Raw genomic sequence first — 17,987 nt, 5'->3', positions numbered from 1 at the left:
ATCATTGCGGATTAGTAAGTCTTCCCCATTGAGTGTAAAGAGATGATTCTGCGCGTCTCGTATTATCAGTGTTTAATGACTTATTAATATTGTTGGACTTGTGCTTTAAAAACAAAGAAAACTGTGTGCATGAAGGGTGAGTCAGAATGGGACTTCTAATCAATTCAAAAGACCTTCTGCGACTGACCTTACTTCCGGAGTCCTTGGCTCCACATTCACCCTTATCGTACCACCATTTGTTTTTCAGCTTGTCTAAGATGCCTTGTTCACTGAGTTTCAATACTGCAAGGTTTACTGGAGTTCTTCACGTGGGAAATAACATAAATAACATTATATTATGTTATTTTATGTTATTCAATCTTATAACTATTTTTATACTTTACAAAGCGATAAAGCAGGGACCCTGGACACATAGATCTTGAACTGCAGGTAACCTGAATATCACCTTAGTTTTAACACTACAAGTGACACTAAATTTCCAGGTCCTGCCTATATCGCTTTGAGTAATCGGCACACACTGTTAAAGGAATAATAGTAATAAAATATAAATTGGCACCGTACCCGAGGTGCTGTGATTTAGAGTAAGGTAACTTTTCAGAATGAAAGCATGGATCGGTCAGGATACCTTTTCCACTGAGAGATGTATGGTAAATAAATAATAATTATGTGTAGTATTATCTTATCAAACATGTCTCTGTCCTTGAACGTCCTGCGGTTTAGTATTTTGAGGGTGTACTCATATAATTGAACACATCAAGTTATATTTCACTTTAAACATCTATTTTAAATTAGTGTCCAACTTGAGATTTCGAAAGTAGTGATGAGCGGTTCCGTGGAGGTTCGGTTCGCCGGCAGCATACGAGCTGAGCCTCCACTGGTTTGAGCTTGATCCAAACTCCAGAGCAAGTAGCTGATTGGCAGTTTGAGTCTCCACCCACATACAGCCAGAAATAAGCAGATCACTTCAAGGGAAGGGTGGGCAGGCTTTTTCCCCAAAATGTTTGGGTTGTACTCTACATGTAATCATGCTGTTAACCCCACTGTGAACTGCTCAAACACTGCAAGCAGCTCGCAGAGGGCTGAGCACCAAGCATACCTGAGCACAGCATTGCTCGCACAAGTGAAGTTTGCATGTAAAGCATCCGAATCTCCAACCTGAGCAGTGATTTTTTTAAGTTGGTGTACAGTGCAAAAAATGAATCTCAGGTTTACTCATCTCTATTCCAAAAAGATAGTAAAGTGTCAAAAAATGGCTATTTTTTCCAAAATTCCTTGCATAAATTTGCAACTCTGCCCTATGTGTTTTAATGACAAGATCTGCAATACCAGGCGTAATACATGTACAGATGTATCATTATTTCTGGAAGAAATCAGCCATTTTGAACGCAATATAACCCTTTAAACAACTCTTTCTGAGGAAATGCATTGATGATCTATCCTAAGGCCACTTTTATATGGCTATATATTGGCCAGAATTTTGCACAAAAGTTTGTGAGCCAAAAACAGGAATGAGTCCAAACATAAGATAGTGAATATGCTCTTATACTTTGCATATATGCCAACTTAGACTCAGACTCATTTTTCTGGATTTGCTTTAGTCGCTTGCATTTAGTACAAACAGGGTGTGGTTCCCTTTTTCTGAACTGGGCATTCCATTTATTTAGCTTCCCATGGCTGGGTGTCCATAGTTGGCATGCGGTCCCTCTATGCCCTTATTCACATTGAGGTCAGTTCAGAGTATAGGACCATCCTGATTGGGGTACACCTTCTCACGGTGGGATGGCTTTTAAGGTTTTTTGAAAAAGAAACCCAGTGTTTACTAAGTACACTAAGTTATTTATTTTATATGCATTATTGCTTTTTTGATATTTATTTTCATCTTAGCTTCTGCCCAAACACAAGATAAGTACAATTCTTCTGAGCAACATTTTTCTCCCTGTAGATTACACTGCTGTTTTTGCTGTTTTTCCTTACGAATGCTGAAATGAAATGCTGACCAAACTGAATCAGTGGATGTCCAACCATGACATAAGTGGATCAGAAGTACAAAGTGACTCCCCCGTCAGTAGTGTGGCCACTTATTTGTTTATTTAGGTACCATGACATCTCCCATATGTGGCTGTACCTGTTTTCTTTGCTCAGCCTTACATGGCACTTTGGTTTTCTTAACTTGTGGAGGTTCAGGGAGTCAGACTGCCACTTATCAAACTCTACTGCACTATTTGAAGGATTGGCTATTAACATATAATCTTACAATGTCCTTCATAGACTGGTTGTGCTCATTTACATAAGCATTAGGTCTATATTCAAAGTACAAACACTTTGTGTATTCTATACATCCATAAACTGCTCAGTATACACGTGTAAGTTAAAGAAAGTATGGTCCTGCCATCAAAGATCTCATGATCTCAGCTTTTAAACTGAGTTTGACCATATTTCAAAGCTATCCAATCAAGATTATTATGATGCCTAAAACTATGGGCAGTATGAGAACCCCAAGAGGCAATCTTATCAGAGAGACTTGTATTTCAGCCATCAATGCTATGGTGTGTCAGTAAAAATATAGTTCAACAATGCATCGGGCATTGGGAGAAGAGTCTGCTCTGTAGCTTTTCCTCAAAGGCTTGGCTTGGTTGACAGGTCTCATGCTAGATTAAAACAAGGGTGGTCCTGTCAATTGAGATGAAACAAAACTAGAAGTAAACTGCCGAGTAGACTCTTCTTCCCGTGTTGTTTGTTCTAAAACTATGGGGACAGTTCATCATAGCAGCTTTGAAAAGTTGAATCATTTTTGCACAATGCAAAGTTGCAGAAAAAATTGTGACTTCGGTGTTTTCATGCCACTCTTGATCGGCTCCACCAAAATAGGTTGAGCTCGGGAGGACCTAGGCTAAGTTGATTACTTCCTCACAGTCAAATTTATCAAATATGCTGAAGTATTCAATGATGGCACAGCGCAGGGAGATGGACGCCACCTACTAGAAGTGCCAAATTAATTAAGTGGTGTGCGCCTATTATTTAATCTGGAAAAATGTGCTCTTCCAAGACTGGCATAGCAAGAGTTTGGACTACGCTAGTCTTGATGAATCAGCCCCTATATTTTTTTCTGTAACGCTATAAGCACTAGAGTAGAAACATATCTCTCTGTAATAATGGGATAACAGTAATAATCCTCATATTATTTATATAGCGGCAACTTATTTTCCAGCACCTTACAATTCAATGGGCACATGTGCAAATTTCAGCCAGCAGGAAACCAATGGCAGTTCCCTTTAAACTGCATAATATATAGCTTTATGTGCGGATTTACTGTCATTACTCTTACAGAGAGTACTCATGATGAATGAAGCAGCAGCTTGTTGACTCCTTCACTATAAAAGCAAAATTGTAGCCATAAGCCACTCCACTTCCTAGTAAGACTGATGTTTCCTTATTGAGCAGGTCTCCAGAAAAGCATCAATCACCAGTACAGAGTTCTCTTATGCAGTGGTATTAAAAGCAATTGACACTGTAATGTGCAGACACTAATACAGCAATACTACTGAAAGCAGCATACTATTGCACTTGGCCACATAAGTATGTTTTTGGCATAAGTCATTGTCAGAACTGATGTGTATACTTACCAATGACAGAAGGGCACTACTATAGACTATGGGCAATACTTGGAAGAGTAAGAAACTTATTTTGTTATGTCTTGGTCTTCTACATTATATATTGTCTAGGAACAGGGGTGCTTCTCCATGGGCTACGGCTTAGTTAGAGACTCATTGCCATATTGTATAAGACTCATAAGGTTTTGCTCTTTAACCAGAAACCAATCTCAATAAACAACAGTATGATCTAGATTTTGCAACATCTCTCCGTTAATCAAGATATTAAATATTGTGTTGGACAAAGGATATTTTTGCGTTAATCACTGTACATCTGGTGACAAATAACTATGAATGTCTGAGTGGAAAAGGCATCAATAAGTATCCATCAACCATTCTTCATTTATGGGTACAAATTCCAGAGCTACTCTGAGTATAATGCGTATTCAATCCAATGGAATTAAAGTTTCATTAAGAATTAGAATTTTTTTACTTTACCGAAATAACAGTCTTGCCGATTACTCTTGACTAAGGTACCCGATTGTGGTGACATTGAGGCTGACCTTGGAGTCACCTCCCCCGCTGCCGCATTCTCCTTTGTCGTACCACCATTTGTTTTTCAATTTGTCCAAGAGTCCTTGCTCATTCAGTTTTAATACTGCCAGGTTAACAGCATTTCTTGAAACGATAAAACATAACTTGTAAGAAAATGTACAAAAGGCTTTTAGGAATAGAGTTGTGCGAATGTCTTTAAATATTCTCTGCAAATTTTGTGATTAATAAATTTGCCTTAACTAAAAAATGTTTGGTTTCTTAAAATATAATAACCACCAATCATATATTATATGCAATATTTTCGCCAGATTATGGTGAAATATCAAAATATTTTCCAATATAAATTTTCAATGTAATTTCGGACAAAGTGTTTTAAGTACAAAAATATAGGTAGGAGTTTGGTCTTCTGCTAATCTTTTTCCATATTTTCTGTAAGTAGGTTTTACTTAAGTAAATTTGACCTGAATTTCACAAAATTCAGCGAAAAATCGCACATCTCTACTAAGGAATTGTAATATGTAAAAAAAGGAGCACAAGAGGACAAATTGTCTAGGGGTTCACATAAAGCTATAAAGTTAACAACACCAAATACTCATATGAATATATTAAGGTGGTTTGTGCTACGGAAGGGAAATAGTATACATAGTATACATTTAAAAAAATGCAGGATGGGGGAGGGGTGGGTATTTTTTCAGGGTAATAAACACAACACCACGTCATGCAAATAACATTGAGCATATGGTAATTAAAATGTGGCTTTTACCTTTTAAATTGAAAAAGCCATTTGGTTAAAAAATAAATAAAAATAAAATATAATAAACAGAATGACAACACACAAATAAATAAATGAATAAAACAAAAAAATAAATCATACCATTTACCATCCTGCCATGTTAAAAGTAAACCATGTTACCTTAAACATCCACAAGAAAGTAAAGAACAACACAACACATCAGGGAAGGTGGAATACTATAACAACACAGATATTGTTATATTATTCCACCCACCTTAATGCTGAGCCTTTTGGAGTTGCCACGCCATATCCTTTGGAATCCAGGTTGCCTCCAACTTTCATGGTGTCACATGGCTTCCTCTGCTCGATGTATTCGTTCATTGTGGATTCCAGGAGAAAGGCAAACTTTCCTTTAGACTTCCGAACACGAGCGACTCCATCATCGGTTGTTTTCGTAAACACAGAAGGTTCTGCGGACTTCATGTATGACCACATTTTCTCATAGACAGCTATCTTTGATCTCTGCAAAGAGTAAATTAAGTTATTTATTAGTCATGGACAGTTACTTCTGACTAATGTTGATTTTACAATGTGAAATAAAGCAAGTAGACCATCAAAGACATTGTTATTGATGTCCTTGTAATGAATTCTTACTAATGCCCTATCATCTACACAAAACTAGTTTAAATTTGGAGAAGGTAATTATATCTTTTTGAAGGGCAGTTTACCTGATTTATTTTAAAGTGTACTTTTAGAAATTGCATTAAAAAACGGTGGGCAACATGTACAATTCAGTGAGATTCTGGCATATTTACTTTCCATGTTGGTGAACAATACCCTAAGGGGGGGCTTTACATGTTGCAACATCGCTTCCGAAATATCGTCGGGGTCACGTTGTTAGTGACGCACATCCGGCGCCGGTAGCGACATTGCAACGTGTAAATCCTAGGTGCGACAATAAACGATCGCAAAAGTGTTGAAAATCGGTGATCTGTGTAGCGTCGTTCATTTCCATAATGTCGGGTCGACCGCAGGTACAATGTTGTTTGTTGTTCCTGTAGCTCCACACATCGCTGTGTGTAAACCCGCAGGAGTGACAAACATCTCCTTACCTGCATCCCGACGGCAATGCGGAAGGAAGGAGGTGGGCGGGATGTTATGTTCCGCTCATCTCTGCCCATCCGCTTCTATTGGCCGGCCGATTAGTGACGTCGCTGTGACACCGAACGCACCTCCCCCTTGAAGGAGGGATTGTTTGTCAGTCACAGTGACGTTGCCGAGCAGGTATGTGCGTGTGAAGCTGCCATAGCAATAATGTTCGCTACGGCAGCAATCACCACATATCGCATGGGCGACGGGAGCGGGTAGTATCGCGCTCGGCATCGCTAGCCGATGCTAGCGATGTCACAACGTGTAAAGCCCTCCTAAGTGTTGATGAATTTGGTTGCAAATTGCCACATTTCGTTATAGACCTATTTATTATGTGTTCACTTAGAGAGGATCAACCAGCAGAATTTTCCTATATAAACATGAGCCAGTGCTATACTGGCACTATCATGCCGATTCTATACATACCTTTAGTTGTGAGATCGGATGTATACTTTCTGAAATACAGGCAAGTAAAGTTTGTGAAATGCACTGTTACTTGATTGATAGCAGCTACAGAATATCTAATAGGTGGGTTGGGTTTTACTAGTTATTCCCGCCCCTGTCTACCTGCCTCTCCTTCCTCCCTCCCTCCTCCCACAGTAATAACAGACAGGGGGAGGAAGGGCAGGCAGGCAGACAGGAGTGTGAATAACTAGCAAAACCAAACCCACATATTAGATATCTGTAGCTTCTATTAATCAAGTAACAGTGCATTTCACCAACTTTATTTGCCTGTATTTCAGAAACTAAGCATCCGAACTCACAACTAAAGGTATGTTTATAATTAGCATGATAGCACCAGTATAGCACTGGCTTTAGTTTATATAGGAAAATCCTGCTGGTTGGTCCTCTTTAAATGGTGGGGTTTTGTGAGGGAGGGTGTAGGCAGAAATAGGAGGGGCTTAAGAGGTATCAAAATTTAGGGATAAAAATAATCTAAAAGTAGACTATCCAGAGAAGTGCAAAATTAGGTAAATGTGTCAAATTGTGCAAATTGTATCACCTAGCATTAGCCACTGTGATACATTTTCAAATTATCTAGTCAAAATGTATCCTGTCTATGAATTTCAACATCATTAGTAAATCTGCCATGCTGTGTTGTACATTGAACAAGGCCTGATGAGATCCTTTCATTCTGGCCCTAATCTTGCACTAGGCTCAAAACTGTGTAACTTCTGCATGGAGTAATTTCAAATTGGGTTTTCAAAAATTTCTCAGTAGACCTTCACCAGTCAAACACTGCAAAACCCTGGCACCACACCTAGTTAATATTGTGTAAATGTAGATTTATTTTAGATTATGGCAAGAACACATTTTTAGTTGATAAATAGAGGAACCATTGTCTTCAGCTGTAGAGATTTTATGCTGATTTATCAGAGAAAAACTCTTGATATAATTTTGACTACAGACATACAAGTGCATCTCAATAAATTAGAATATCGTAAAAAAATTAATTTATTTCAGTAATTCAATACAAAAAGGGAAACACATGTATACATTCATTAGAAATAGAGTGATCTATTTAATGTGTTTATTTCTGTTAATGTTGATAATTATGGCTTACAGCCAATGTAAACCCAAAAGTCATTATCTCAGAAAATTAGAGTAATTACCACAAAACACCTGCAAAGGCTTCCTAAGCGTTTAAAATGGTCCCTTAGTCTTGTTCAGTAGGCTACACAATCATGAGGAAGACTGCTGACTTGACAGATGTCCAGAAGGCAGTCATTGACACACTCCACAAGGAGAGTAAAGCACAAAAGGTCATTGCTAAAGAAGCTGTCTGTTCACAGAGTTCTGTATCCAAGCATATTAATGGAAAGTTGAGTTGAAGGAAAAAGTGTAGATGATAAAGGTGCACAAACAACTGGAAAAACCACAGCCTTGATAGGATAGTTAAGGAAAGGTTATTCAAAAATTTGGGGGAGATTCACAATGAGTGGACTGCTGCTAGAGTCAGTGCTTCAAGAGCTACTACATACAGACGTATCCAGGACATGGGCTACAAGTGACACATTCCTTTTATCAAGCCACTCATGACCAATAGACAACACCAGAAGCGTCTTACCTGGGCCAAGGAGGAAAAGAACTGGACTGTTGCTCAGTGGTCAAAGGTGTTTTCAAATGAAAGTAAATCTTGCATTTCATTCTGAAATCGCTGTCCCAGAGTCTGGAAGAAGAGTGGAGAGGCCACAATCCAAGCTGCTTGAGGTCTAGTGTGAAGTTTCCACAATCAGTGATGGTTTGAGGAGACATGTCATCTGCTAGTGTAGGTGCACTGTGCTTTATCAAGACCAAAGTCAGCGTATCTGTCTACCAAGACATTTTACAGCACTTCATGCTTCCCTCTGCCGACAAGCTTTTTGGAGATGGAAATTTCATTTACCAGCAGGACTTGGCTCCTGTCAACACTGCCAAAGTACTAATACCTGGTTTAATATCCACAGAATCACTGTGCTTGATTGGCCAGCAAGCTCGTCTGACCTGAACCTCTTAGAGAATCTCTGGGGTATTGTCAAGAGGAAGATGAGACAACAGACCCAACAATGCAGATGAGCTGAAGGCTGCTATCAAAGCAACCTGGGCTTCATAACACCTCAGCAGTGCCACAGGCTGATCGCCTCTATGCCCGGCCACATTGATGCAGTAATTCATGCAAAAGGAGCCCCGACCAAGTATTGAGGCATTTTCTGTACAGATTTTTTAGTAGACACCAACATTTCTGAGTTTAAAATCAGTTTTTCAGTTGGTCTTATATAATATTCTAATTTTCTGAGATAATGACTTCTGGGTTTCTGTTGTCTGTAAGGGATAATCATCAACATTAACAGAAATAAACACTTGAGATACATCACTCTGTGTAATGACTCTATATAATATATAGAAATAGATCCCTCTGTGTGTAATGACTCTATATAATATATAAAAAAAATTGTTTAAAAGAACTGAAGTCCTCATTGGTTGATACCTTTTAATGGCTAACTGAAAAGATGGTAATAATTGCAAGCTTTCGAGAAAATTATTATTAAAGCAATTATTACCATCTTTTCAGTTAGCCATTAAAAGGTATCAACCACTGAGGACTTCAGTTCTTTTAAACACATTTTTTTATCTCTACTGGCTAACACGGTACAAAGATATATTTTACTTGTATATAATATATAGGAATAGATCCCTTTGTGTGTAATGACTCTATATAATATATGTTTCCCTTTTTGTATTGAATTACTGAAATAAATTGACTTTTTTATGATATTCTAATTTATTGAGATGCACTTGTACTTCTGTACTCAAAATTATTTTGAGTTATTCTCTGATAAATCAGTGTTAAATCTCTACAGCTGAAGACACTGGTTCCTTTATTTCTCAACCAAAAATGTGTTTTTGCCATAATCTGAAATAAACCTAGATGCACTTGTAGCTGCAATGGTATATTAGAAGATAGCCATGACAACATGTACACTTTGTGTGACCAAATGGTGAGAACAAACTGAATTCAATGTAAAAAAACGCAACATACCCTAAAAAATTCTTTGGTAGATCCAGAATCCAAAGTGCCATAGGCTATTTCAGTTTGTTTAGCCAGATCTTCTGCACTCTCAATGGGTGACACCATTCTTTCCACTGTAAGGAAAGCAGCTAAGTTGGCAGTATAAGAGGAGATTATAATTAAAGTGAAGAACCACCACACTCCTCCAACTATTCGCCCAGAGAGAGATCTGCAAAAGAAAGGAGATTAAATGTTTATCCAGATAATCCCGATAAGTTGCTCTAGAAGATGATCACGTATATATCCTAGCTGTGGCAGATGTTTCAATAGTGGAGACATACAGCTGTCCAAAAATCCATTTTTTACTGATTACTGAACTTGGAAAAATGTTAATTTGTATTGATCTTTTTTAAAGAAATTCTACGTAACAATCTATAATATATTAATATCATCTGATGTTGCAAAATTACTAATTCAAAAAAATATTTAATCAATTCCTATTAAATAAATCAATTAATTTTTGTTCAAACATTTTCCGTAATTCAAAAACTTTTTGTATATGCAAATGATTTCAGTATGCCTGGCACAGCACAGCCAGAGCTTTGGTACATAGATGTCAATGTCATATTGTCAGCTCTTATCTGTGGTATTTTGACTTGAATATAATACCTAATTCTGTGACTATAATTCCCAGGAGCATTATTCCCATTGTTCTTTTATTCATCAGCTGATGTAGTAGACTAAATAATTTAGAAACCGTGAAAAGAACAAAACTAAAGAAACATAAATAAATACATCAAGTAAATCTGCATACCTTGAAAGAGGATGACAAAAGGAAGCAGAAAAATGAATGTTCACAAAATTAAGAATGAAAGTAGAAATGCGAAAAATGAAAAGTGAACAAATGATAAAAAATTATAAAAAAATGCAATAATGTTTTGACCTTGTAATAATATTGACTTAAAGGGGTTCTCAGGTTTCATAACAAACTATAAAGAGGCATTATTAAAATTAACTTTACTTACCTACCTACTTGCTCCAGCACAGTTAATCAACAAGTTAATAGCATTTCAATGCTGTTTGGCTGCCTCACTGAAAGCCTGGTTGCAGGGAGAAAATTACCTTTATTCCTCCCTGGAGCTGCCAGCTTTCAGTCAGAGAGCCATGAAAGAAGTGGCTTCAGTAATTGCTCAGTACATAGTGAAAAAACACAAAAACCTGAGCTGAAACAATGTACAGTAAACATGCAACATTAAGCATGTGAATTGCAGCCTTAAGACTAGAAAAAACCAAGGAGAAAAATTGTATGAAAAATACCCTGAATATAAATAAATAAATTGCAAGTGCTTAATAACAGGGTACTTAGTGTATACATTTTTGCAAAAAGGTAAAAAGCTGTCTCACCTCGTCACGGTGTACCCATCTGAGACAGTCCCTAACCTACTGAAGTTAAAAACAGTCTTAAGGCTGCAATTCACATGCTTAATGTTGCATGTTTACTGTACATTGTTTCAGCTCAGGTTTTTGTGTTTTTTGTATGTTTTCTTGCTTGGTTGCAAGTTGGGGGTGCAGCCCTCCTAGTACTGAGACTGAACAGCTGATTGCGTCTCACTTTGCTGTGTATTTTATCTGGGACACAGCTAACCACTTGCCACCATCCATATTGGAGTTCTGACATGACACAAGTCAGGTATTGATAATGTTTTTAACTTCAGTAGGTTAGGGACTGTCTCAGATGGGTACACCGTGACGAGGTGAGACAGCTTTTTACCTTTTTGCAAAAATGTATACACTAAGTACCCTGTTATTAAGCACTTGCAATTTATTTATTTATATTCAGGGTATTTTTCATACAATTTTTCTCCTTGGTTTTTTCTAGTTTTAAGGCTGCAATTCACATGCTTAAAGTTGCATGTTTACTGTACATTGTTTCAGCTCAGGTTTTTGTGTTTTTTGTATGTTTTCTTGCTTGGTTGCAAGTTGGGGGTGCAGCCCTCCTAGTACTGAGACTGAACAGCTGATTGCGTCTCACTTTGCTGTGTATTTTATCTGGGACACAGCTAACCACTTGCCACCATCCATATTGGAGTTCTGACATGACACAAGTCAGGTATTGATAATGTTTTTAACTTCAGTAGGTTAGGGACTGTCTCAGATGGGTACACCGTGACGAGGTGAGACAGCTTTTTACCTTTTTGCAAAAATGTATACACTAAGTACCCTGTTATTAAGCACTTGCAATTTATTTATTTATATTCAGGGTATTTTTCATACAATTTTTCTCCTTGGTTTTTTCTAGTCTTAAGGCTGCAATTCACATGCTTAATGTTGCATGTTTACTGTACATTGTTTCAGCTCAGGTTTTTGTGTTTTTTGTATGTTTTCTTGCTTGGTTGCAAGTTGGGGGTGCAGCCCTCCTAGTACTGAGACTGAACAGCTGATTGCGTCTCACTTTGCTGTGTATTTTATCTGGGACACAGCTAACCACTTGCCACCATCCATATTGGAGTTCTGACATGACACAAGTCAGGTATTGATAATGTTTTTAACTTCAGTAGGTTAGGGACTGTCTCAGATGGGTACACCGTGACGAGGTGAGACAGCTTTTTACCTTTTTGCAAAAATGTATACACTAAGTACCCTGTTATTAAGCACTTGCAATTTATTTATTTATATTCAGGGTATTTTTCATACAATTTTTCTCCTTGGTTTTTTCAGTACATAGTGAGTGGTAACTGTGAGCATCGCCAGCACTTTGATTGACACCTAATTTTACCAGGAGCGAGCTGTCCATCAAAGCGTCTGGGCGTGCCTACTGTGCTGTAAGTGGTGGCTGTAGCTGCATTGTTAGGCCTCTATGACTGAAAGCTGGCAGTTCCCATGAGGAATAAAGTTCATTTTCTCCCATAGCTGTACAATAAAGTGGTTGGACAGCATCAGAAAGCTAAAAACCTGTAGATATAGAACTTTTTTATTTTTCTGTTTCCAGATATATGGGGGATTGTTTTTGTCTAACAAAGTATAGTTTTCACAGATACCATTTTGTGACTTGTACTTAGATATTTTTCTTATGATGAAGGGTGAAGAACATCAGCAATTCTGGCATTTTCTTTGAAAAAAAAAATTGGAGTCATCCACTGTATAGGCTAAATAATAATATAGAGTTATAGTATGTGCTGTTATGGACATGGCAATACAAATATATGCTTTTAAACCCCTTCCCAAAATATGACATACCAAGTACTTCATACCCAGTATGTTCTTGGCCGATGATGTATGGGGTATATCATGTTGATCACACAGTCACAGGAGCTGTTCCAGTGCGATCGCCACCGAGCCTTCGGCTTACCCGACAGCCAAGCCTCAGCTCCCACAGTCAGGGACAGTCCCCATGCCCCCCCTTGAATGTTTAACCCTCTAAATGCTGTGATCAATATTGACTGCAGCATTTAGGGCCTATGAGGTGGAGTGTGCTCCTCCTCCCATGTAAAGTGAGTATGGGAGCCAGATCATTGCCATGGCACACATGACCTTCCCTGAGGTACACATGACGGTATCTTGATGACTTCTGGGTCACCCATCTATGGCAAGACTCTAATATCATGCCAGGAGCATGATCTCAGAGTCTTCCTTCAGTGTAAAACTGACAGCTATAATCCATTGCAATGCTAGTGATATTGCAATGGATTAAAACAGTGAGCAATATACTAAAAGTTAATGTCCCAGAGATGGACTAAGTAAAAAAGAAAAAAAAAAACTAAAATAAAAAAAAAGGTAAAACAATTTTAAAAAATTCACAAAACAAAATAAAGAGCAAAACAAATGAAATAAATATAATACCAATAAATAAAGTATGTATATTTATGTAAGAAAATAAATAAAAAAGTACATTTATTTAGTATTGCCACATTCGAAACGATCCGATATATAAAACTGTAACACTAGTTAATCCCTTCAGTGTATAGCGTAAAAACAGTGGCAAAAAAACTACGTTCTTTCATCATATTGCCAAAAACAGTGGAATAAGAATCAAAAAGATCAAAAAGTCGCATGTACATGAAAATGGTATCACTAAAAACATAATTTTGTCCCACAAAAAAACAAGCTGCCATATGCTGCTTCATAAAAAAAAATAAAAAACTATAACTCTTAGAATATAGCAATGCAAAAACAATTCACTTAGAAAACATTATGTGGCACAAAATATTACCAATAAAAAGCTCCAACTTATCCTGCAAAAAAATAGTCCTTACAAGACTCTGTTGGCAGAAAAATAAAAAAAGCCCTAAGGTATATCGTTCAAAATTTGGTGATGTAAAAACCCTTATTTTGTAAAAAAAGCCTTTTTTAGTGTGATAGTGTCCAAACCTAAAAAAAGCTATATAAACCTGGTAACGCTGTAATCATACTGATGTGAGAAATAAAGCCAGCTAATCACTTATACTGCATATGAACGGCATAAAAAATATTAAATAAACCCAATTCTTCAACTGTTGATGATTTGTTTATTCTGCCTCCAAAAGATCACAGTAAGGCACGGCTCACTAGTATCCTATACACGCATCAATGAATAGAGCTGGCAGCACTCATGGACTCGTGGAAGCGCCCTCTGTAGTGCGAAACGGTGCCGTCGTCCAGCTTGCCCCCTCCCCTGCACCTCCCCGTTTGCCTGTTTGATGTATACACTTCTGCAATAAAGCAACGTCGGATCAAGTGAGTGCTGCCAGCTCTATTCATTGATGAACTTTTGGATCTTACCCTATGGCGAGAGCACCCTGGATCTTTGCAATCCTCCTAGCGGTTAATCAAATGTGAGTGGGAAGCAGAGGAATACAAGTGATTCCTATCAAGTAAAGACAGACTTTTCCACAGTGATAATACTTCGGCAGTACACGTGGTAAGCAGTGCCCAGTATTCAGCCTTATCTTATTTGCTATTTGTATCCTATACACTGTGTGCTTACACCGGGATTTACATGTAAATCTTTGATTCAGATAAAATTCCCAAAGGAAAATTTACTGTAATGAGGTACAGAGAGTCACTTTAGACTCCTGTCGGGCCTATAGTCTGGCAGGATCCATCTTTTTACAAGCCTTTTTAGACAAAAATGCGGTCAACATAATTTTTTGGCATGTTTGAAAAGAGGGACACCTCTGAACAGAGACCAAACAGAATCCTGAGTAACTCTGCTGCCTCATTATAGGGAATGGATCCATAGGAGGTTTCACCTGAATCATGTATTTCAGAGATGTAGATGGTAACCCTGATCTAAGTGCTCCACATAGAGCACAGGATAGATGTGCACTGATAAAAAATATTCTGTACCCAAAATTGTGACCAATATTATTCAACTAAACTCACAAAAACAAATCCCCACGCAGGCCCATCATCTAAAAAAAAAAAAAGGAAATATAGGGGGCTTCCACGTTACTGGCAGCACAAAGGCTCTGGACAACCATTATGGCTCCCCAAAAAGAAAACCAGCTAAATCTGCACTCCCAAATCCAAATACCCACACTCCCTTCTGAGCTCCACAGTGTGCCTAAACTACAGTTTACATCCACATGTTTGTCATTGTTGTAGTGAGGAAGTCTTCTTCATTTACAAGGTGTGTATCTCCAGAAGCACGGGCTCGGCACAATGTATGGGCACTACATGTACTGCGACATACAAGGGCTTATTTTAAAATTTTAAATCCGCAAAATTCCCTGCATTTGACACCATGGGTGTTTTCCAAAGACAAAGTTGTCACTACATCCATAGATGAATTCTCAGAAGGATGAAATTTCCAAAATGTAGTCATTTGAGGGGGTTTCTGATGTTCTGGCTCTTAGGGGCTCTGCAAATGGCGTCTACAAGCTATTTTAGGAAAATCTGTGCTCCAAAAATCAAATGACACTCTTGGATGAATTCATTGAGGGGTTCATTTTCTAAAATAGGGTCACTTGTGGGGAATTACTGCTCTTCTGGCACCTCTGAGGCTCTGCCAATATGACGAGACCCACAATCAATTCCAGAAAAATCTGAAGTCCCAATATGGCTCTCTTCCCTTCTAAGCTTTGCTTTGTACCTCAAAACTAGTTCCTGATTACATGGAGGGTACTGTCACTTAGGAAAAATGACAGTAAGAAACTGTATGGTTCATTTTTTTTCTTTTTTGCCTGCATTAAAATTAAAAACTTGGGGCCAAAACAACATTTTAGTGAAAAAAATGTAATCATTTTTTTTTCACCACCCAATGGTATAGAGTTCATTTAGATTCCTGTGCTGTCAAAATGCTTATGGAACCCCTAGATGAGTTAATTGAGAGGTGTATTTTGTAAAATAGGTCACTTGTGGGGGTCTGCTTTTCTAGCATGTCAGGGGCTCTGCCAATGTGACATATCACCCCTAAACCATCCCAACTAAATCTGAACTTCAATATGGTGCTCCTTCCCTCCTGAGCACAGCCATGTGCCCAAAAGTAGTTTTCCACCAAATATAGGGTACTGGCAAACTCAGGAGAAATTAAGTATAAAATTGTATGGTGTATTTTCTCCTGCTTCCCTTGTGAAAATTAAAAATTTGAGAGAAAAGAAATGTTTGTTAGAAAAATGGGTTTGTTAATTTCTATGGATTAACGTTATACAATTCTGTGACGCACCTGGGGGTTGAAGGTGCTCACCATACATCTAGATAAGCTCCTTGAGGAGTCTAGTTTCCAAAATGGGGGGGGGGGTCACTTTTTTGGGTTTCCACTGTTTAGGTACATCAGAGGCTCTCCACACACGACATGGCGTCCACTAATGATTCCTGCTAATTTTGAGTTCCAAAACTCAAATTGCACTCTTTCCCTTACGATCCCTGTTATACACCCAGTGATTTTTCCACCCCATATAGGGTATTGTAGTACACAGGAGAAATTGCACATTAAACTGTACAGTATATTTTCTCCTGGTACCCGTGTGAAAATTAGAAATTTAGGACAAAAGCAACATATTTGTGGGAAAAATGTATTTTTTCATTTTCACGGCCCAACATTTTCAAATTGGGGTCACTTGTAGGGGTTTTTCACTGTTTAAGCACATCAGGGGTTTCCCAAATGCATCTTATCCAGTAACGATTCCAGCCAATTTTGTGTTCAAAAAGTCCCTTCTGAGCCCTGCAGAGTACCCAAACAGAAGTTTTCCCACCACATATGTGGTATTGTTGTACTCAGGAGAAATTGCACAACTAATTGTATGCTTCAGTTTCTCCTGTTATCATTGTGAAAAATTCTATATTTGGAGCTAAATTAACATTTTTGTAAGATAAAGTTACATTTTCATTATTTTCCTTCCACATTGCTTTAGTTCCTGTGAAGTATCTGAAGGTAAATTACCTTCTTGAATGTAGTATTGAGCATATTAAGGGGTGCAGTTTTTAGAATGGTGTCACTTTTGGGTATTTTTTGTCACATAGGTACTTCTAAATCACTTCAAATGTGATGTGGTCCCTATGAAGATGGTTTTGTAAATTTTGTTGGTAAAACCCATCTAACTTCCTAACCAAAAAAATTGTTTCAAATATTGTGCTGTTTTAAAGTAGACATCTGGTAAATTTTATTTATTAACTATTTTGTGTGACATAACGCTCTGGTTTAAGGACGTGAAAATTTAAAATGTGAAAATTTGAGAAATGTTCAAAATCTTCTGATATTTTCACAAATAAACACCAACATTATCATCCTAAATTTAACACTATCATGAAGTACAATATCTCACTAAAAAATATTTCAGAAACACTGGGATCCATTGAAGCATTCCAGAGTTATTACTTAATAAAGTGACACTGGTCAGGGTTGAAAAACCAAGCCTGGTCAGGAAGGTGAAAACCAGGCTTAGGGTGAAGGGGTTAAGAGTTGTTTATTTTTTCAGATTAAAGTTTTTTTAATTTGAAAAACTGATTTTGTATACAATATTTTTCCTTTTTTTTAAACTCTTAAAAAACGTTAACATTTTTTTCAGTATTTGTTAACATGCAATCCAATGATTGGTAATGTACTGCACTATTTTTTACCCTATCCTGTCAATGCTTGACTGACTTATAGCCTATTAGACCCTTCCTGGGTCAGTATTTCATAGACTGTAGTATATGATAGGCCAGGAGACCATTGTCAAGAATCATAGCAATTCATCCTCCCCTGCTCCTAGTAATTGTGCTGACATAGGAAGCACTCTCCCTTTGTGAAACTCCTCAGGTGCCGATGTCACTTTTGACAGCAGCATATGAGGGGTTTAACTGCTGGTATTGGTGATAACATGGTTAATAGAAATTACAGCAGGAGCATGGCTATGTATATCAGTCAGGCTCAGTGGTGTAACATGAAGCTCATGGGCCCTGTTCAAAAGCTCAAACAGGGCCCCAAATTTGCAAGTCTCAAATAGTATTGGTCTTTTCTTATAGGCCAAATGGACTTTTTGGGCCCCCTAGGCTCTAGGGCCCGGATGCG

General features: G+C 37.8%; 1 protein-coding gene across 2 annotated transcripts in view; it reads right to left on the bottom strand.

The window, feature by feature from the left end:
- GRIA3 (glutamate ionotropic receptor AMPA type subunit 3) overlaps positions 1-17,987 on the bottom strand; it is a 493,575-nt gene that overhangs the window by 27,025 nt on the left and 448,563 nt on the right. Inside the window, exons 12-14 of one of the 2 annotated variants that reach the window (XM_075323906.1) lie at positions 9,548-9,746; positions 5,153-5,400; positions 4,154-4,268 (exon numbers count right to left, since the gene is read on the bottom strand). In XM_075323906.1, the coding sequence (XP_075180021.1) occupies positions 4,154-4,268; positions 5,153-5,400; positions 9,548-9,746 (562 nt within the window). Of the gene's footprint in view, positions 1-187; positions 303-4,153; positions 4,269-5,152; positions 5,401-9,547; positions 9,747-17,987 lie in introns of both variants that reach the window. The other variant, XM_075323907.1, reaches the window with a different exon arrangement.

This window comes from Anomaloglossus baeobatrachus, chromosome 9 (genome assembly GCF_048569485.1).
Source record: "Anomaloglossus baeobatrachus isolate aAnoBae1 chromosome 9, aAnoBae1.hap1, whole genome shotgun sequence".
Lineage (NCBI taxonomy): Eukaryota > Metazoa > Chordata > Amphibia > Anura > Aromobatidae > Anomaloglossus > Anomaloglossus baeobatrachus.
This window is presented reverse-complemented; position numbering and strand designations above follow the sequence as displayed.